The following is a 22,217-nucleotide window of genomic DNA, read 5'->3' on the forward strand; positions in this document are numbered from 1 at the left end:
GCCATTGCCTTCTCCGGAACTATGCTAGTTATTACTATATAAACAAATATGTATATGTTAGATATATGCACTCAATTTCTTTTCAAGTTAGTGCAGTGAAAGTATATAAGCCATATCTTCTAAAAAATAAAATAATGGAGTAACAAAAATGTTTAGAGAGCTCTCGGCTAAACCAGAAGAAATATATTCATTTTAGCCAAAAAAAAAAAAAAATGAGTGTATAGGCATTTAATTATTGTGCGTAAGTCACACACATAATTATTAAGTCAAGTAACGAAAGCACAAGAATAAACTAATGCCATTTGCGGCAATATGGACGGCTCTAGAGATTACCATGCTAAGTGAAATAAGCTGGACAGAGAAAGACAAAGATGACATGTTATCCTTTATATGTGGAATTTAAAGGGGAAAAAGACACACAAATGAACTTACTTCCAAAACAGGAACTGACTCACAGACACAGAAAACAAACTTATGTTTACCAAAAGGCACAGGGGAGGCTGGGGGAAGGCTAGGACTAACATACACAAACTACTTTGTATAAAACAGATGACCAGCGAGGACCTGCTGCACAGCACAGGGAACGATACTCAGTATTATGCAACAACCTGTAAGGAAAAGAAGCTGAGAGTAAGAGGAGGGCAGGAGGAGAGGATGGGACGGCCGGATGGCGTCACTGACTCAACGGACAGGAGTCTGAGCAAACTCCAGGGAGAGTGAAGGACAGCGAAGCCTGGCGCGCTTGGGGTCACAAAGAGTCAGGTAAGACACAGCGACTGAACACTAATAACAAACGTGTGTTTCGGAATTGCTGTGCGACATACCTGGAATTTACACATATTGTAAATCAACTGTTTAAAAAAAAACTTTCTTAATAAAAATAAAGACCACTGTTTGCCAGTTCAGTTCAGTCGCTCAGTCCTGTTCGACTCTTTGCGACCCCATGAACAGGAGCACTCCAGGACTCCCTGTCCATCACCAACTCCCGGAGTCCACCCAAACCCATGTGCATCGAGTCGGTGAAGCTATTCAGCCATCTCATCCTCTGTCGTCACCTTCTCCTCCCGCCCTCAATCTTTCTCAGCATCAGAGTCTTTTCAAATAAGTCAGCTCTTCGCATCAGGTGGCCATAGTATTGGAGTTTCAGCTTCAGCATCAGTCCTTCCAAAGAACACCCAGGACTGATCTCCTTTAGGATGGACTGGTTGGATCTCCTTGCAGTCCAAGGGACTCTCAAGAGTCTTATCCAACACCACAGTTCAAAAGCATCAGTTCTTTGGCACTCAGCCTTCTTCACAGTCCAACTCTCACATCCATACATGACCACTGGAAAAACCACAGCCTTGACTAGACGGACCTTTGTTGGCAAAGTAATGTCTCTGCTTTTTAACACGCTGTCTAGGTTGGTCATAACTTTCCTTCCAATGAGTAAGCGTCCTTTAATTTCATGGCTGCAATCACCATCTGCAGTGATTTTGGAGCCCAGAAAAATGAAGTCAGTCACTGTTTCCCCATCTATTTGCCATGAAGTGATGGGACCAGATGCCATGATCTTAGTTTTCTGAATGTTGAGCTTTAAGCCAATTTTTTCACTCTCCTCTTTCACTTTCATCAACAGGCTCTTTAGTTCTTCTTCACTTTCTGCCATAAGGGTGGTGTCATCTGCATATGAGGTTATTGATATCTCTCCCGGCAATCTTGATTCCAGCTTGTGCTTCCTCCAGCCCAGCGTTTCACATGGTGTACTCTGCATATAAGTTAAATAAGCAGGGTGACAATATACAGCCTTGACGTACTCTTTTTCTATTTGGAACCAGTCTGTTGTTCCACGTCCAGTTCTGCCTGTTGCTTCCTGACCTGCATACACATTTCTCAAGAGGCAGGTCAGGTGGTCTGGTATTCCCATCTCTTTCACAATTTTCCAGTTTGTTGTGATCCACATAGTCAAAGGCTTTGGCATAGTCAATAAAGCAGAAAGAGATGTTTTTCTGGAACTCCCTTGTTTTTTCAACGATCAGTGGATGTTGGAAATTTGATCTCTGGTTCCTCTGCCTTTTCTATAATCAGCTTGAACTGGTTATAGAACTTGGAAGTTCATGTTTCACATATTGCTGAAGCCTGGCTTGGAGAATTTTAAGCAACACTTTAATAGCGTGTAAGATGAGTGCAATTGTGCGGTAGTCTGAGCATTCTTTGGCATTGCCTTTCTTTGGGATTGGAATGAAAACTGACCTTTTTCAGTCCTATGGCCACTGCTGAATTTTCCAAATTTGCTGGCATATTGAATGCAGCACTTTCACAGCATCATCTTTTAGGATTTGAAATAGCTCAACTGGAATTCCATCCCCTCCACTAGCTTTGTTCGTAGTGATGCTTTCTAAGGCCCACTTGACTTCACATTCCAGGATGTCTGGCTCTAGGTCAGTGATCACACCATTGTGATTATCTTGGTCATGAAGATCTTTTTTGTACAGTTCTTCTGTGTATTCTTGCCACCTCTTCTTAATATCTTATGCTTCTGTTAGGTCCATACCATTTCTGTCCTTTATCAAGCCCATCTTTGCATGAAATGTTCCCTTGGTATCTCTAATTTTCTTGAAGAGATCTCTAGTCTTTCCCATTCTGTTGTTTTCCTCTATTTCTTTGCATTGATCGCTGAGGAAGACTTTCTTATCTCTCCTTGCTGTTCTTTGGAACTCTGCATTCAAATGGGTATATCTTTCCTTTTCTCCTTTGCTTTTCACTTCCCTTCTTTTTACAGCTATTTGTAAGGCTTCCTTAGACAGCCATTTTGCCTTTTTGCATTTCTTTTTCTTGGGGATGGTCTTGATCCCTGTCTCCTGTACAATGTCATGAACCTCCGTCCATAGTTCATCAGGCACTCTATCAGATCTAGTCCCTTAAATCTATTTCTCACTTCCACTGTAGTCATAAGGGATTTGACTTAGGTCATACCTGAATGGTCTAGTGGTTTTCTCCGCTTTCTTCAATTTAAGTCTGAATTTGGCAATAAGGATCTAAGCCACAGTCAGCGCCTGGTCTTGTTTTTGCTGACTGTATAGAGCTTCTCCATCTTTGGCAGCAAAGAATACACTCAATCTGATCTCGGTACTGATCATCTGGTGATGTCCATGTATAGAGTCTTCTCTTGAGTTGTTGGAGGAGGGTGTTTGCTATGACCAGTGCGTTCTCTTGACAGAACTCTATCAGCCTTTGCCCTGCTTCATTCTGTACTCCAAGGCCAAATTTGCCTGTTTCTCCAGGTGTTTCTTGACTTCCTACTTTTGCATTCCATTCCCCTATAATGAAAGGGACATCTCTTTTGGGTGTTAGTTCTAGAAGGTCTTGTAGGTCTTCGTAGAACTGTTCAGCTTCTTCAGCGTTACTAGTTGGGGAATAGACTTGGATTACTGTGATATTGAATGGTTTGCCTTGGAAATAAACGGAGATCATTCTGTCATTTCTGAGATTGCATCCAAGTACTGCATTTTAGACTCTTTTGTTGACCATGATGGCCACTCCATTTCTTCTAAGGGCTTCCTGCCCACCGTAGTAGATATAATGGTCACCTGAGGTAAATTCACCCAGTCCAGTCCATCTTAGTTTGCTGATTCCTAGATTCACTCTTGCCATTTCCTGTTTAACCACTTCCAATTTGCCTTGATTCATGGATGGACCTAACATTCCAGGTTCCTATGCAATATTGCTCTTTACAGCATTGGACCTTGCTTCTAACACCAGTCACATCCACAACTGGGTATTGTTTTTGCTTTGGCTCCATCCCTTCATTCTTTCTGGAGTTATTTCTCCACTGATTTCCAGTAGCATGTTGGGCACCTCCCAACCTGAGGAGTTCATCTTCAGTGTCATATCTTTTTGCCTTTTCATACTGTTCACGGGGTTCTCAAGGCAAGAATACCGACGTGGTTTGCCGTTCCCTTTTCCAGTGGACCACATTCTGTGAGACCTCTCCACCATGACCTGCCCACCTTGGGTGGCCCCACACGGCATGGCTTAGTTTCACTGACCTAAACGAGCTGTGGTCGTGTGATCAGATCGGCTAGTTGTTGTGACTGTGGTTTCAGTCTGTCTGCCCTCTGATGCCCTCTCTCAGCGCCTGCTGTCTTACTTGGTCTTCTCTTACCTTGGACGTGGGGTGTCTCCTCACAGCTGCTCCAGCACAGCGTAGCCACTGCTCCTTACCTTGGACGTGGGGAGCTACCATTGGCCAAGCAACTTCAAAAGTCACAATACTCCAGTGTGATAAAGAGAGGAGAATCTAAATAATTAGATTTTGCTTTGTTAAACAGTAACGATGTTTTTAATTAAATAAAACCTCAATATTAACTGACAAATTTTCTAGAATAGCTGGTTGTGAAAAGCCTATTTTGGTGTCAAAATAGTTCACACAGTAAAAATATCAGGGTAACACTGAAAATACCTATGGAATAAATAAACTTTCCAAAATTCACAGGAAAAATATCCACAGTCCAGTAAGTTTGGGAAAGGACAGTGTTAAACACATTTCTTTACGACAAGACTTCTTGGATCTTGTGATAAGGAACTGAGGGTCATAGTGACTCTCAGAGGAAATAAGTAGTTTCTCAACTGTAACCAATCATAAAATCTCCATTTTCTTATAGCATCTAATTGGAAACTTAAAAAAATCTGCTTTTTGGGACTTCCTTGGTGGCAAAGACTCTACAATGCCAACACAAGGAGCCCGGTTCAGCCCTTGACCAGGGAACTCAACTCTGCACGCCACAACAAAGACTGCAGACCCCACATGCTGCAAGCAAGACCAAGCACAGCCAAACAGATACACAAATAAATTAAAAAAAAAAAAAAATCTTTTTCAAAGGCTAGCTCCTCAGCCTTCTCTTCTTTAGAAGGATTTTTTTTAAAAAACAGTATTCCTCCTTGTGTGTTTCACAGTTTTCAGTCTCTGGGTCTTTGACCTCTCAAATATCCCTCCGTGAAGTGCATGCATTTTCTTCTAAAATCATAAGGTGAGGAAAATAAACTTTTATAGCTCTTCATGAAGTAAATAATTAAGGTTAAAGAAGTGATCAAAACACACTCACAGTTTAGGATTACAATTGGATCAGTAAATTTTCCCTCTTAGCAAGCAGTCCCATCTGTCCTTCACTCAGTTACCCCATTGTCAGCATCCTAAATCACCACTGTACATCGTCAAAACCAAGAAGTCAACATTGTTACGTGAACAGAACGCCAGAATGTATTTAGATTTCCCTAGCATTTTCACTAATGTCTTTCCTGTTGCAGGATCCAATCCAGGAAATTCCACTGCATGATCATCGTATTTCCTTGGTCTCCTCTGGTCCATGACAGTCCGTCCATCAGTTCATTCACTAAGTCGTGTCCAATTCTTTGTGACACCATGGACTGCAGCACACCAGGCCTCCCTGTCCATCACCAACTCCTGGAGTTAACCCAAACTCATGTCCATTGAGTCGGTGATGCCATCCAGCCATCTCATCCTCTGTCGTCACCTTCTCCTCCCGCCTTCAATCTTTCCCAGCATCAGGGTCTTTTCAAATGAGTCAGCTCTTTGCATCAGGTGGCCAAAGTATTGGAGTTTCAGCTTCAGCATCAGTCCTTTTAATGAATATTCAGGACTGATTTCCTTTAGGATGGACTGGTTGGATCTCCTTGGGGTCCAAGGGACTCTCAAGAGTCTTCTCCAACACCACAGTTCAAAAGCATCAATTCTTCGGTGCTCAGCTTTCTTTATAGTCCAACTCTCACATCCATACATGAGTACTGGAAAAACCATAGCCTTGACTAGACAGACCTTTGTTGGCAAAGTGATATCTCTGCTTTTTAATATGCTGTTTAGGTTGTTTATAACTTTTCTTCTAAGGAACAAGCGTCTTTTAATTTCATGGCTGCAATCACCATCTGCAGTGATTTTGGAGCCCAAAAAAATAAAGTTAGCCACTGTTTCTCCATCTATTTCCCATGAAGTGACAGGACTGGATGCTATGATCTTAGTTTTCTGAATGTTGAGTTTTAAGCCAAGTTTTTCACTCTCCTCTTTCACTTTCATCAAGAGGCTCTTTAGTTCTTCTTCACTTTTTGTCATAAGGGTGGTGTCATCTGCATATCTGAGGTTATTGATATTTCTCCCGGCAATCTTGATTCCAGCTTGTGCTTCATCCAGCCCAGCGTTTCTCATGATGTACTCTGCATATAAGTTAAATAAGCGGGGTGACAATATGCAGCCTTGACGTCCTCCTTTTCCTTGGAACCAGTCTGTTGTTCCATGTCCAGTTCTAACTGTTGCCTCCTGACCTGCATAGAGGTTTCTCAAGACGCAGGTCAGGTGGTCTGGTAGTCCCATCTGTTTCAGAATTTTCCAGTTTGCTGTGATCCACACAGTCAAAGGCTTTGGCATAGTCAATAAAGCAGAAATAGATGTTTTTCTGGAATCCTCTTGTTTTTTCGATGATCCAGCAATGATCCAGATGTGACAGTCTATCATAATTATTTTTCATAAGTTTAATCATTTTGAGGAGTAGTAAGTGTGTCCCTCAGTTTGGGTTTGTCTGATTATTTTCCTTCCCTCATATGTAGACTGGGACTGTGGCCTTTAGATCACAGGAAGTGTATCTCATCACAGAACATGATGTGGGTGTGCCTTAGCACTGGGTTTGCCAGGGTTGCTTGGTGAAGGCAGTGTTGGTCAGCCTTCCTTGCTGTAAAGCGACCACTGTCCTGTTTCCATAATCTGTTCTTTAGAGATGAGTCAGTAAGACCAGTCTATACTCAAGGGCAGGGGTGCTAGGGTCGAGAACTTTGAAAGCCAGTTCTGCTAGGACTGGAGCACATTTGACACGAAAAGTTTCGTTTACAGTAAAGTGGAAACCGAAGAGTCAGGAGAAGAGGATGGGAAAACAAAGGCACTTTCCGCTATTCACCAGACAAGGATTTCACTGTAAGAAGGATACTTTGATCAAAATGTCTTTTTAGGAGTTTACAAGACTTGGGTAGTAAAACAGCTGCTCTGTTCTCTCAAGAATCATCCAAAAGTAGTAAGGAGACTGTGAAACGAACTGTAAACGTCAACTTCTAAGAAAGGAGAAGAAATTAGGAGCACAAATCCACAACACATGAAGAACGACCAAACGCAGGGTGAAGCGTGGGGCAAGAGATGTTGACAAAGACACCCTCCCCTGCAGCTCTCAGGCAAACTTGGCAAGAAAAAGAAGTCAGACAAAAGGAGACGTCAGAAAATTTAGTGCACAGACATTTTAGAAAAGAGGTAATACAATTAGCCATCCTTTACAAACAGGATTATTTTCAAGTGAAACCCAAGTAATGCATTTAGAACATGACCCATTGCTGTATGGCACAAACCAAAACAATCTTCTAATTATCCTTCAAATAAAAAGAAAAAAATTAAGAAAAAAATTAAGAAAAAAATGCTGAGTATTTAGTAATGTGGCTGTGATGGTTAATTTTACATGTCAACTTGATGAGAGATGCCAAGAGATGCATGAATAACTGGTTAAACATTATTTCTGGCTGTGTCTGAGGGGGCTCAGGAAGAGACCAGCATGTGAATTGCTGGACTCATCGAAGCAGAAGGCCCTTCAGTGTTGGTGGGCGTCATCCAAGCCGGTGAGGCCTGAGCAGAGGACGACGGGGAGGGAGGTTAAATGCCCACTCCACCTGCATGTACGAGGGCTGGCACCGACCATCTGCCCCCCGCATGTACAAGGTCTGGCACTGACCGTCTGCCCCCCGTGTGTACGAGGGCTGGCACGACCGTCTGCCCCTGCGTGTATGAGGTCTGGCACTGACCGCCTGCCCCGTGCATGTACGAGGGCTGGCACGACTGTCTGCTCCTGCGTGTACGAGGTCTGGCACGACCGTCTGCCCGTGTGTGTACGAGGTCTGGCACTGACTGTCTGCCCCGTGTGTACGAGGGCTGGCACGACCATCTGGCACTGACCGTCTGCCCCCTGCGTGTACGAGGTCTGGCACTGACCATCTGCCCCTGAGTGTACGAGGTCTGGCACTGACTGTCTGCCCTCTGCGTGTACGAGGTCTGGCACTGACCGTCTGCCCCCTGCGTGTACGAGGTCTGGCACTGACTGACTGCCTTCTGCGTGTACGAGGTCTGGCACTGACCATCTGCCCCTGCAGTCCTGGTTCTCAGGCCTCCACACTGGACTGCACTCTACACCATGGACCCTTTGTCATTCTGGTCTTTGAACTACACCACTAGCTTTCCTGGGTCCCTGTCTAGAAGATAACAGGTTACACAACTTCTTAGCCTCCATGATCATCTGAGTAAATACTTTTTAAACAGATATATGTTGTTTCTCTGGAATTGATTAATACAGTAACAAGGCACAAAATTAGCATAAAAGACTAGATAACCTTATAATGAAAAAAAACACCACTTACAGAATACCAAATGAAAAAAAGTACTTTATAATAAAGCTAAAAATAAATAGTATATTAATATTAATAGACAGTTACACTGATATCCCTAATAAGAATAATCAACCCTAAGATATCAATTCTAAGTTAACTCCTGATTTAAAACACAGCCAATATCAACCTACAAATGCAATTTCAGGGAAAGGCCAGGAAGACTCAAATATTAACACAGAAACATAAATCCACAACAATGGCAAAATTACAGGAATGGAAAATCAATCAGTGGAAGCCAGGGGGTGGGAGATGGGAGAGCGGACTACAAAAGAGCGACCTGAGGGAGTTTGGAGTCATGGGCCATGGTGGCTAGATACACAATTTCAAACATTTGTCAAAATCCACAGAAATGTACACACAAGGAATGAGTTCTACTGTATATAAATAAGTCAACCAGAAAAAAACGCACAACCCACAAGAACAGCCAAGAAACTCTGTAAGAGAAAAGTAATGAGGAGACAGTACATCAAAACATATCACAGTGTTACAATAATCTGAACAGTGTGGTATAGGCAGAAAGGGAAGAAACCCATGAAACCAGCTACAAAGCCCAAAAGTGAACCCAAATATATACAACACCTGCAAGTTAGAGAGTAAATCTGGAGTTTTAAACACATGGTATTGGGCATAGCATACTGGAAGGAAATAAAAAGTGGGTCCTTACCTCCTGCTGCTGCTGCTGCTGCTAAGTCGCTTCAGTTGTGTCCGACTCTGTGTGACCCCACAGACGGCAGCCCACCAGGCTCCCCCGTCCCTGGGATTCTCCAGGCAAGAACACTGGAGTGGGTTGCCATTTCCTTCTCCAATGAATGAAAGCGAAAAGTGAAAGTGAAGTCGCTCAGTCCTGTCCGACTCTTCGTGACCCCATGGACTGCAGCCCACCAGGCTCCTCCACCCATGGGATTTTCCAGGCAAGAGTATTGGAGTGGAGTGCCATTGCCTTCTCCAACTTACCTCCTACCTTCTATCAAAATAAATTCCAGATTGACTCTACTTGGATAAGGGACAGAAATCTGAAATTTAAGACTTTAAAACCAACAGAAAAAACTGGGGGAATTATTTTATAATTACGGAATAAGAAAGACCTTTGTTGGTACAACACAAAATGCAGTAGTCATAGTGACTATTGGAGACCTACAGGGACTTCCCTGGTGGCTCAGGGCTGGACCCCAGGGTCCCGACGCAGGGTTCGGCCCCTGGCCAGGGAGCAAGGTCCTACTTGCCCCAACCAAGGTCAAAGACCAAAGACCCTGCATGCGGCAACTAAGAACTGCTGCAGCCAAATAAATTAAAAAAAAACACACAAAAACCTATATAAAAACTATACAAAGATAAACATTGCTGCAAGTATCAATCATTTTAAAACCACATACGCTATATACCTGTATAAACTAACTCTATACATGTGATACTGGCCACACTAACTGCCTCTGGGGGAGAAGACTAAAGAAACTTACACTAGAAGTTTTATTATTTACGTGTAGTTAACTATAAAAATGAATTTTTTTCATTGTTTGTATCTATCCACCAGGTTAAAGAACGGAAAGCTCACCATAAAAAATGTTCCTGATGAGAAATATCCAATGTAGATAACCAATTTAGAGATATGTATAGCAAGCAGCTCCTAGCACCGCGCTTGCTATGTAAGAGGCCCTTACATTACATAGGTAGCTATTACTCATCACTGACTTCATACCTCACATAATTATCTGAAATGTATCCTCCAATCATCTGAAAATACGTCTCTTCTGCTGAGAGGACTCTGTCGCCTCTGCCTACTGAAACCATTCTTCCTAACAGGGCCATCTCAAATCCTACCTATCCAAAAGCTCTCCTCAAACTTGTGAACAGGTGTATTATATACACACAGAAAGAGAAAGGCAACAAAAGCTATGAGAAAATACAACGGCAAAATGATCAATTTAAAAAGTTATTTATTAAACAAGTATATTTAAAAGTCCAATATTGCCAAATCCCTTTGAAACATCTATTCTGGGAAGAAGTATTCTGTCAAACTTTCTAAATGATAAGGGAAATGATAAAAATAGAACAGTAACATTTTAGGCAAACAATAAAGCACATGGTAAATTTAGAAATAAAAAAAAACACACAAATATACAAACTATTGAAGTATCAAACCAAAATGTTTTGTATGTTTTTAAATACTGCTGGTATACTCACGCTGAGGGTCAAAATGTCTACATTTACGCTTATGAACAGCATATAAACACCTTTTTAAGGTACCATCCTTAGATAAATAATTTTAGAATATGTATTGGGTGTATTAATTATGCACATTTGGTAAACATGTTCTACATATGAATGTATTCACTTATACTTAATGAAAAAGGAAGTGATAATTTAAACATCTTGATTTGAGAACTGTGGATTTGGTAGTTTTGTTAAGTTCCAACAACATAATGACCAAATGTGCTATCAAAAAAGCCTTTTTTTTTTTAAAGCTGCCTCTGAAAACTTCAGCATTAGTTTCTACGGTTAACAGATACATACAAAAACATGCAATAGAAGAGCCCTCTAGAAAAGCCTCTAGCCTTCAGTAGTTCCAAATGGTGCCACACAGTATTTCACTGGCAATAGTGGTTTTACCACAGGTTTGGCAGTAGCTTCTGTTTAAAACATAACTTTGTACCATAGTATCAATCAAAGGCTTTAAAACATAATTGACTTTGGCAGTACACATGGAGACCATGATGTGACGGGGGCTGCCCGTGCAAATGAGGGCCTGGTGAAGCGTCTGCTCTGTGTGCGTGTTTCCAGGAAGAAACCGGATGAGATGGTTTACTCAGGACGATAAAACACATTTTCCTAATTAGGTTTCAATTGTATAAATAATATAAACCAAATGTTTAGAACTTGGTGACTTCTTCTTTCTTTCTATCATGTTCCCAGCTGACGAAGTGCTGGTTCTGTATGCTGCTCTGCACGCAGGGGCCGGTCCCCCGGCCCGGCTCAGTCTGACAGGGACGGGGAGCGCGCGGACCTGCCGCCGGCGGGGCTGGGGAAGGCGAGCGGCCCCCGGCCGCGCTCTCGGCCGTCCCGCCGGTGCTTGTGCTTGTGCTTGTGCTTGTGCTTCTTCTTCTTCTTCTTGTGCTCGTGGTGGTGGTGGTGGTGGTGCTCGCTGTGCTTGGAGGACGCGGGCTCCTTCCCGAACACCGACAGTGGAGCTGCCGCGGCCGCGTGCACACTCATCTCCAGAGGGGGCTGCTCCTTACCTTCAAGGTGAGAAACACTCACATGAATTCCTGTTGGTGACAAGGAAGGGGAACTCAAAGGGAGCTGGTGGCAGGACAGAAAAGACGACGGTTCATCGTGTCCATAGAGAAAACTAGGAATGGGAGAAGAATCCAACTGAGACATACAATTAGTTACACAAAGGTAACTTTTCAGCACTGTGACCGAGAGGTCAATATTTCAATTCCTTGCAGTCTATACAAATTATGATATAGACCAGTGTGCTATCAAACCATCTTCTGAAAATTAACATTTAATAGTTTAAAGTACTATGAAACAACAGTGACGAGATGTGTATGTTACAGATTAAGACCAGCACTGTCGATGGAAACACGGCTCCTTAACCGCAGCTCTGCTGGCTGCCAGGGCGGGGAAGGCAGCTCTACAGGCATCCTTGGTCTCCCCGCACTCCGCAGACACAGAGCTGCTACACATGAAGCACAAACGAAGCTGAGGCAACCCTGCCTTCAGCAAGGCCAGGGCAGCCGTGTCCCCACCAGCATTCGCTCACTTTGTGTCACTGTCACGTTTTGGTAATTTTTACAATATTTCAAAATATTTCCATCAGTGAAAAGACTGACTTGCTGAGGGCTCAGATGGTGGTTAGCATTTTTTGACTGAGGTATGTACACTTTGAAAGATACAACCCCAGTGCACACTTAACAGACAACAGTATAATATAAACATAACTTTCAGATGAAATGGAAAAACATTCAAGCATGTATTTTACCTCACCTAAAAATGGAGCACATGTCTTTGAAGGCTCTTTCTATTTCCAATGTTCTATCAATCTGGGGATCTATAATAGCGAGTAGTGTACAGAATTTCTTGCTTCTCCAGACCGTACAATCCTGGGGCCATACCCACAGAATCCTCTTTCTGTGTGTTATCCTCGTTAATGGTATCATTCTACATGCAGCCAACTAAGAAAAAGGTCTTCCCTGGTAGCTCAGTGGTAAAGAATCTGCCCGCAATGCAGGAGATGCGTGTTTGATCCCTGGGTTGGGAAATCCCTTGGAGGAGGAAATGGCAACCACTCCAGGGACAGAGGAGCCTGGCAGGCTCCAGCCCACAGGGTCCCAAGAGTAAGATGCGACTTAGCAACTAAACTACTACCACCAGGAAAAAAACGCCTAAGAATCATCTCAGAGCCTCTCCCTTGTAGATCTAGTTGGTTACCAAGTCTCGTTTATTCTTACTTACCAGAATCTCTTAAATCTGCCCCTCTATCCTATCTGTACTAATTCAGACCGCCTCATCTCACTCGGATCAGAGTACGAACCTATTAACTGGTTCTTCGCCTGGAGTGCCTTACACTTGGATCCACACCTTACACAGCTGCACAGCAGTGGTTCCAAACCAGGGGCAACTTTTCTCCCCAGGGGTTGTCTGACAACGTCTGGAGACACTTTGGTTGTCAGAATTAGAGTGGGACAGCCCCCAACTGCAAATAATTCTCAGGGCCCAAAACGTCAATAGAGCTGGGGTTCAGAGACCCTGCTGCACAGCTATGTTCCTAAAAACCCTGACCATGATCACCTGTTTAAAGACTCACATAGTTCTACTGGCAGAAGAAAATCCTTAAGACTTCAGTGCATCAATTTCTGTGCGTATGTGTATATGTATCTACTTTAATATGTATATACATATGTACACACACACATACGTGTATTTACCCAAACTAGACCAAGTGTTTCACTAAAATGGACTCTAATGCAGTAGTTTCTTTTCTTTTTTAAAGCATAAATTCTCAGAGCTAATTTTGATCCAATCCAGCCTCAAGCCATGGGTTGTTTTTTTTTTTTTCACCAAAAGAAGCATCACCAGAGAATTTTTCTAAAGATCAACTCTTAGCACTAATTTTACTGACAGCTTATAATCTGAATCTTGAATTTATCTTATCTTTCACCATTCCTTTCTACATGCTCTAGAACAGCCCTTTCACAACTCTGTGTATTTATTTGTAAATGTTATTCCTAGGCTTGGAATGGCCTTCCCTTATTTCTGGCCTGACCTGCATGTTCATTTAAAAAGTATCAGGAACTACATGGGAACTGGGAAAGTGGTGGTGAACTGGACCGATCTCAGCTCTCCTGGAGTTTACAGACTAGCAAAGAGAAACAAGTATCCCCGGATAATATGAGCAAAAAGACAAAACACAGAGTGAAACAGGCACGCAGCTGGAGACTTAGTTAGCAGTTAGGGCTGCCAGTGTGAATCAGAGAGAACCGCTGCAAGGAAGTAACATTTAAACTGTAATCTGAAGGAGGAGGAAGGAGAGGAAAAAAACATTTAGGTTCTTCAATAATCTACAACAGCTCAAATGTCATTTTGGAAGAAAGTTTTCACCAAACTTCCCCAAAAGAATTAGCTTCTACAACATAATACAGACGAGGAAATTAAGACCAGAGAAAGTAAGCAACTCGCCCAAAGTGGTGCTGGGAAATCTGAGCCACAAAACCTAACAGCCCGAAGGCAGAGCCACTCTCGGGACCACTCCACCCGCGTGCACACGGCGGGCACACTGCGCACGCTCGCCTGTCTCTGGCCCCTCTCACGAGACTCGGCTCCTGGAGGACCGGCCTCACCTCTGCCTCCCAGGGTACCGCACAGTATCCAGCATCCTCCACTTCCCCACAACTTGCTCAATGAAGGAATTAGTGTCACAAATTCATGTAACTGTTGCATTTCTTTTTAAACAGGATGTCAGGTGAACTCAGTTGAACTAAATGCAATTTAAAGGCCACTGATTTTGAAGGGAGAGGAATAAACTGAAACTATTAGTTTAGAAACAGAAACTGTTACCGGCCGTTCATTAAACCGGTACTGGCGACTGTGCCTCGTGCCAGGCACTACTCCAGCGTTTTGGGACAAGTGTGCGTGCTTACACTCCTGTCCTCAGAGATTATCCACACCGTACTACCACAGAATTACAGGATTATAGTCATGATTTTTTGAACGCTAACACTAACACAAAAAAAGGATAGAGAGATTATATACAGGAGCTAGTTTGGGGACCTGGCATCTTTTGCAATAATTAGTGCCCAGAAAAAGAAAAAATTTGAGAGATATCTGATTTACAGTTAAATATGCTACTATATAATTTAAATTTTCATTTCAAATGAACTACATAACTGTATTCTCAATTCTATAAATATGGGAATACAAGTCCCTACCTAACAGAATACACATAGCCAAGTGACAAGGGAAGTAATAAAGCCTCACAGATTCCTTTCAGCCCTATCCATTATTTAGTCAGGCTACATCAACAGACTGCAAAGCTTCCCAACTGGCAGTCTGCACTGCTTGAAGGCTGAGGTCCTTTTCTTCACCGAGAGAAGTTTTATCATCCCATCCTAACACCTGCCAAGCTACTTGGATTGCAGAAAAGCCAATGATTATACAGGAAACTGCACTTCCCAGTAGAGGCAACTGCCAAGCACACAACTGAGTGTCTTCTTTTCCAGGGGATACTATTAACCACTTCAAAAGTAAAGTCAATCTCTTGTTTGGAGGTCTTACAACCTGCATTCAAGACATACTGACTATAAATCTTACATTTCTTGCATATCAAAACTACCAGATATCATCTCATTATCAGTCAAAATGGCCATCATAAAAACATCTACCAACAATAAACGCTAGACAGGATGGGCACAAGGTAGGAACCCTCTTACCTTGTTGATGGGAACATAAACTGGTACAGTCACTATGGAAAACAGTATGAATGCTCTTTAAAAATCTAAACATATAGCACACCCACTCCTGGGCACACATCCACAGGAAAACATGGTCTGAAAGGATATGAGCACCCCAACAATCACTGCAGCAATGTTTGCAACAGCCAAGACGAGGGAAGCAACCTAAATGTCCTATTGACAGAGGAACAAATAAAGATGTGGTACATCTATACAATGGAATACCACTCAACCACGACAGAGGATGAGATGGCTGGATGGCATCACTGACTCGATGGACGTGTGTCTGAATGAACTCCGGGAGTTGGTGATGGACAGGGAGGCCTGGCGTGCTGAGATTCATGGAGTCACAAAGAGTCGGACACGACTGAGCGGCTGAACTGAACTAAACTGAGAAGAGAGTCGTAATGCCATTTGCAGCAACGTGGATGGGCCTGGAGACTGTCATACTGAGTGAAGTAGGTCAGAGAAAGGAAATAACTGTATGATGCAGCTTATTTGAAGAGTCTAAAAGGGATGATACAAAATGAACTTATTTACAACGCAGAAATAGACGGAGAGACTTGGAGAACAAGCTTCTGGTCGCTGGGGTAGGTGGGGAGTGGGGACGACAGCTGGGGACTCTGGGATTGGAAAGTCGATCCTGCTGTGTTTGAAGTAGACAGCTAACAAGGGTCCAGCTGTGCAGCACAGGAACTCTGCCAAACACCGTGTAAGAAGTGAAGAAGAACAGATACGTGTGTGTGTGTGAGCGCGTCACTCTGCTGGACATCTGAAACTACTACAACACTGTCAATCAACTATCCTCTAACAGGAAATAAGAAGTTAAAGAAATTAAATAAATCCTGCATTTCTCTTGATTAGCATAAAGTCTACTAAGAAGACAATGGATTAGCTAGATCCAAGGATAAAGGTGTTAGGGACTAGGGCTCCCAGGACAAATGGCCGCTTGCAGGTCTGGATAGAATATTTACAAGATGAGCCTGACACATCAGGTGTAATAGTAGAAAGGAAGTTAAACGTCTACTCGAAAACGTAAGAGTCAACTTAAGGGGTTCTCACCAATTGAAGTTGGAAAAATTTGAATACTGATAAAGATAATAACTTCTAATGACTAGAAGTGACTGATCACCACTGGAGGATGTTAGCCAATTTACTATTTTGAAACTGACTAAATACACAAACAGGGAGGCCTGGCGTGCTGCGATTCATGGGGTCGCAAAGAGTCGGACACGACTGAGCGACTGAACTGAACTGAAATACACAAAGAGAATCAAGTCTTTTCTTTCCTTGGCTATATGAGCTATCCCAATGGATAACACAGATCACCCAGCTTCACAGAAATAATCAACTTATAAATAAAAACAGAAAGATGAATTAGAATATCACAATCTTGCAATCCTTACTGAATTAATGGACGGATGCTTTGAATGTATTAGTGGCTAATCTCATATAAAAAGTCAACTAGACATGGTGCACTTCCAGATGGAAGAACACACCACCATCCGAAAACCTGAATCCAATTAAGCTTCCAGATACAACTACAAATTTAAAGGAAATACAGAGGACTCTAACATTTTAATTATACCACAGGTATACAATTAGCAAAACACAGACTTGAAAACTACAGATCAAAACTCTGGTGTTTACAACAAATACATTGTAAAGGGGGAAAAAGAAAAAAAAGATGGACTGGAAACGTTTAATTTTAAAGATGTAAAGGATGTATCTGCCAACTGCTTATGTGGACAAGGATTCAAACAAATAAAGCATTAAAAATAATGGCATTTATAACTCAACTGAAATGTACACAATGACTGAATATTTAATGATACAAAAAACCTTTATATTTTAAAGTACAAGAATATTATCATGGTTATCAGTTTTTAAAGTCCTTATCTTTTACAGACACACACAGAATTATTTATGCATAAAATGTGAGATTTGTTTCAAAATTATTGAGAAGGGTAGAAACAGGGTGGCTATAGATTAAACAAGACTGATCATTTCTGTAGCTAAGTAAAGGTTAGAGGAGGTTCTTTATACTACTCTGACAACTTCACAGTTCCAATAAAATCATTTTTTAAAAAGAACAACACAAATTAGCACTATCTGTAAAAATGATTAAATGCTTATATTTTTAATTTAGAAAGTTCATTCCTAGAAACATATCCTACAGATGTGCTCATGCATAAGTGCAAAGAAATATATACAAAAATACTCATTAGACTAGATCAGATAAAACCTAGAATTACTCTATCATCATACTAACCTTCAGCTCTTTTAAGTTTTCATTTATATAGACAATATATATTTTTTGTTTAATTTCTTTTCTGAATAATTTTTACCAGGTCTAATTCAACATGGTAAGAAAGTACAACTTCTCTCTCATGTGAACCGGTTCTAACAGTCAGATGTGAGCTTACTTTCATACTAGCATCATGATGTGTTATTCCACAGAATCTCTATTGGAAAAAATGTGTCTATTACCATCCCCATGATATGAACAGTAACATGCACAACTCCACATACCAATCATTTTAGGGGTTTACAAGATGCCTCAGCACTTGTCCACTCACGGTTAGGCAATACTCACTTAAAAGCTAATGAAAGCCCTTTTAAACTAAAGCCCTGTGCTATTCACCTGAAACTAACACAACACTGTAAACTGACTAAACTCCAAAATAAAACAAAAATTAAAAAATAAAGTTAATGACAGCACTTTTAGTGACTCAAAACATATGTCTCTATTGCAGACAGAAGAGACTTCAGGAAAAGAAGATACAAGTAATTCACAACACTGTAATTTGCCCATTTCAAGTTACAGAGAAAGAACACAACAGACGTTCAGTTTTGTTGTCCATCTAACATAAAGTCTTTCCTAGAGGCCTGCGAGTTCACTGTGGATAAGGGTTAGCTGCAGTCAATTTAACAAATGCAAAACAAACAGAAGAGGTGTTTAAGACAATCTTAATGTAGAAGCTTTCCAGCCCATTTGATAAAAGTGCTGATAACAGTGAGTACCCTGCTAATTCCATTAAGTTCATCACATTGGGTATATGTTTATATTTAACATAAAACCTGCAGTTTCTGTTAGGAAAAGTCTGAAGTCTGTTTTTCGGGCTCTTCAAATTTAAAAAAAAAGTGTAGAATTGTGTCATTATAATTTAAAGAAAAAAATCCAAGTCTTTTTTTAGTTTCAGGAAAGAACTCTAGTCTTCCCCCCGCCCCCCCGCCCCCACCCGCCAAAAAAAACCCACAGGATTTCTGTACCATGACAGTGCCTTTCTGACTGTTAGGTAACCAGCAACCCCTTCTCAGCACTGCAGGAGGTCTGCTCCTCCCTTCCGGCAGAAAGCAACCCCAGGGGTTGGTTCCCCTCAGCCCCTCCTGTCACGCCCCTCCCTTGCTCCCAGTGCAGCCCCAGGCGTGGGCATGGCGGGGGGAGGGGAGGGGAGGGGGCGCCGGGCCGAGGAGAGGCGCGCACAGCGCACCCAGCCCCGCAGCCCGCCGCCGCCGCCGCTTCCCTCCCCAGCTCGGGAGAAGGTCAAGTAAAATGACGATGAACACTCCTGCTGCTCCTCTGTTCTTACCCCAAGTGGCTGAACTCACCAAACATACTCTACCCCTGCCCTAAAACAATCCCTTCCAGGGACGGGGGAGCCTGGTGGGCTGCCGTCTATGGGGTTGGACTGGGTTGCACAGAGTCCGACACGATTGGAGTGACTTAGCAGCAGCAGCAGCAGCAGCAGCAGTGAGTGCAAGGGGGAGGGGTTGGAGAGCACATGGTGACCTCTGCTCTCCTTGGCAGGGTCCATCCCTCCCAGATGATGCCTGCACACATCCCAGCTCTCAGCGGACATCCGGCGGGCCCGCCCTAGGGCAGCCAGCTCAGAAACAGCGAGCGCCAAGCCTGGAGCCCAAGGAGACACCGTAAATGAGGAAGCAGACTGCCCAGTGGAACACAAAAGGGACCAATGGAGTGGAAAGCACATCCCAGCCTAAAGCACCTCAGTTAACTCTTTTTCTAAGAGAAGCTGGAAATGTAAATCTTTATCTGTAATCTCTTCATTTTTAGTCAACTACTTCAAAAATTTTTTAAGAATTCTATAGTCAAATAAAAGGTGCTTTAGTTGGATGAGCTTGAATAAGGCCCTGCAAACCTACTTGTGAACTTTTATCTAGAATCACCAGCGATCTGAGAGAGCTCACTGTGCCCCTCACCAACACTATGAGCCTCCCTGCCAGAACCCCAGGCCAAGGTCGCTACCACAGCAGGAGACCCCCAGCTTCTGTTCCTCTTTTACTGCCATCATCATCTGGGCTGGGTTAAAGCTGTGCTTCTAACATTCCAAAATACAAAAGATCTTCACAACCAAGATAATCACGGTGGTGTGATCACTCACCTAGAGCCAGACATCTTGAAATGTGAAGTCAAGTGGGCCTTAGAAAGCATCACTATGAACAAAGCTAGTGGAGGTGATGGAATCCCAGTTGAGCTATTTCAAATCCTGAAAGATGATGCTGTGAAAGTGCTGCACTCAATATGCCAGCAAATGTGGAACACTCAGCAGTGGCCACAGGACTGGAAAAGGTCAGTTTTCATTCCAATCCCAAAGAAGGGCAATGCCAAAGAATGCTCACACTACCACACAATTGCACTCATCTCACACGCTAGTAAAGTAATGCTCAAAATTCTCCAAGCCAGGCTTCAGCAATACGTGAACTGTGAACTTCCTGATGTTCAAGCTGGTTTTAGAAAAGGCAGAGGAACCAGAGACCAAAGTGCCAACATCTGCTGGATCATGGAAAAAGCAAGAGAGTTCCAGAAAAACATCTATTTCTGCTTATATTGACTATGCCAAAGCCTTTGACTGTGTGGATCACAATCAACTGTGGAAAATTCTTTAAGAGATGGGAATACCAGACCACCTGACCTGCCTCTTGAGAAACCTATATGCAGGTCAGGAGGCAACAGTTAGAACTGGACATGGAACAACAGACTGGTTCCAAATAGGAAACGGAGTACGTCAAGGCTGTATATTGTCACCCTGCTTATTTAACTTCTATGCAGAGTACATCATGAGAAACGCTGGGCTGGATGAAGCACAAGCTGGAATCAAGATTGCCGGGAGAAATATCAATAACCTCAGATATGCAGATGACAACCACCCTTATGGCAGAAAGTGAAGAGGAACTAAAAAACCTCTTGATGACAGTGAGAGTGTAAAAGTTGGCTTAAAGCTCAACATTCAGAAAACTAAGATCATGGCGTCTGGTCCTATCACTTCATGGGAAATAGATGGGGAAACAGTGGAAACAGTGTCAGACTTTATTTTTTGGGGTTCCAAAATCACTGCAGATGGTGATTGCAGCCATGAAATAACTTACTTACTTCCAAGCTTACTCCTTGGAAGGAAAGTTATGACCAACCTAGATAGCATATTCAAAAGCAGAGACATTACTTTGCCAACAAAGGTCTGTCTAGTCAAGGCTATGGTTTTTCCAGTGGTCACGTATGGATGTGAGAGTTGGACTGTGAAGAAAGCTAAGTGCCAAAGAACTGATGCTTTTGAACTGTGGTGTTGGATAAGACTCTTGAGAGTCCCTTGGACTGCAAGGAGATCCAACCAGTCCATTCTAAAGATCAGCCCTGGGTATTCTTTGGAAGGAATGATGCTAAAGCTGAAACTCCAGTACTTTGGCCACCTCATGCGAAGAGTTGAGTCACTGGAAAAGACTCTTGCTGGGAGGGATTGGGGGCAGGAGGAGAAGGGGACGACAGAGGATGAGACGGCTGGATGGCATCACCGACTCAATGGCCTTGAGTCTGAGTGAACTCCGGGAGTTGGTGATGGACAGGGAGGCCTGGCGTGCTGTGATTCACGGGGTCGCAAAGAGTCGGACACGACTGAGCGACTGAACTGAACTGAGTGCCCTTTCTCTTAGAAACACTGTTAACACACAGTGGCTGGGTTTGATACTTCTATTCTTCTGTATAGTGTAAGGTAAAAAGGGTTTTTGTTGGCTCGTTTGGGAAAGTTACCTATCAAATACAACAACATGTCTACCGGAAACCTGTTTTTAGAATTCCAAAGTAAAATACAGGTATGAGTTAAACTTTTGGAACACTATCATTTGTAATATGAATGTTTTCTAAATTCTTATAACGTCACTGATGAATTTTAAGACTTGCTCAGTGGTCACTGGTGCTTCCCTGGTGGCTCAGATGGTAAAGAATATGCTTGCATTGCAGGGGAGACCCTGGTTTGATCCCTGGGTCAGGAAGAATCCCTAAAGGAGGGAACGGCTACCGACTCCATTATTCTTGCCTTAAGAATTCCATGGACAGAGGAGCCTGGCAAGCTACAGCCCATGGGGTCGAAAAGAATGAATCATGACTGAACGACTAACCACTTCAGTGGTCACAGGGTACAGCAGAAATATATTTAAGGGAAATTACAAAGGCAAATTAAAGAATATATTCAAAACTAAATTTTACAGATCAGTCCATATAACACACTGGTGACGTACGAGGACCCCACACTGAGGCAACCAAGGCCAAAGTGTCAGCGCCTTCGTGCTCCTCACCACAGCGCTCTCCTCTCCTCTCCAGGCGTCCCATATGATGCTACGAGGACTGAAAATGCCAAGAGGTTCCACAATAGGTAAAAAGGTATTTTTAAAGCACTGTAAAACAACGATACACAGGTACACTGGTGGACACAAAACGGTGGTAAGATTTGCTCCTGTACATAGGCTAGTATGCATATCACTAGGAAAAACCAAACAAACTCACTC

General features: G+C 42.7%; 1 protein-coding gene across 9 annotated transcripts in view; it reads right to left on the bottom strand.

The window, feature by feature from the left end:
* Nucleotides 1-10,382: 10,382 nt before the first annotated feature.
* The window catches only part of TAF2 (TATA-box binding protein associated factor 2), an 88,319-nt gene continuing 76,484 nt past the window's right edge, over nucleotides 10,383-22,217 (bottom strand). For 6 of the 9 annotated variants that reach the window (XM_059874301.1, XM_059874299.1, XM_059874304.1 and 3 more), the window contains one exon: nucleotides 10,384-11,729. In XM_059874301.1, the coding sequence (XP_059730284.1) occupies nucleotides 11,437-11,729 (293 nt within the window). In that variant the 3' untranslated portion in view covers nucleotides 10,384-11,436. Of the gene's footprint in view, nucleotides 11,730-22,217 lie in introns of all 9 variants that reach the window. The other 3 variants (XM_059874302.1, XM_059874300.1, NM_001191141.1) reach the window with 2 other exon arrangements.

Source organism: Bos taurus, chromosome 14, assembly GCF_002263795.3.
Source record: "Bos taurus isolate L1 Dominette 01449 registration number 42190680 breed Hereford chromosome 14, ARS-UCD2.0, whole genome shotgun sequence".
NCBI lineage: Eukaryota > Metazoa > Chordata > Mammalia > Artiodactyla > Bovidae > Bos > Bos taurus.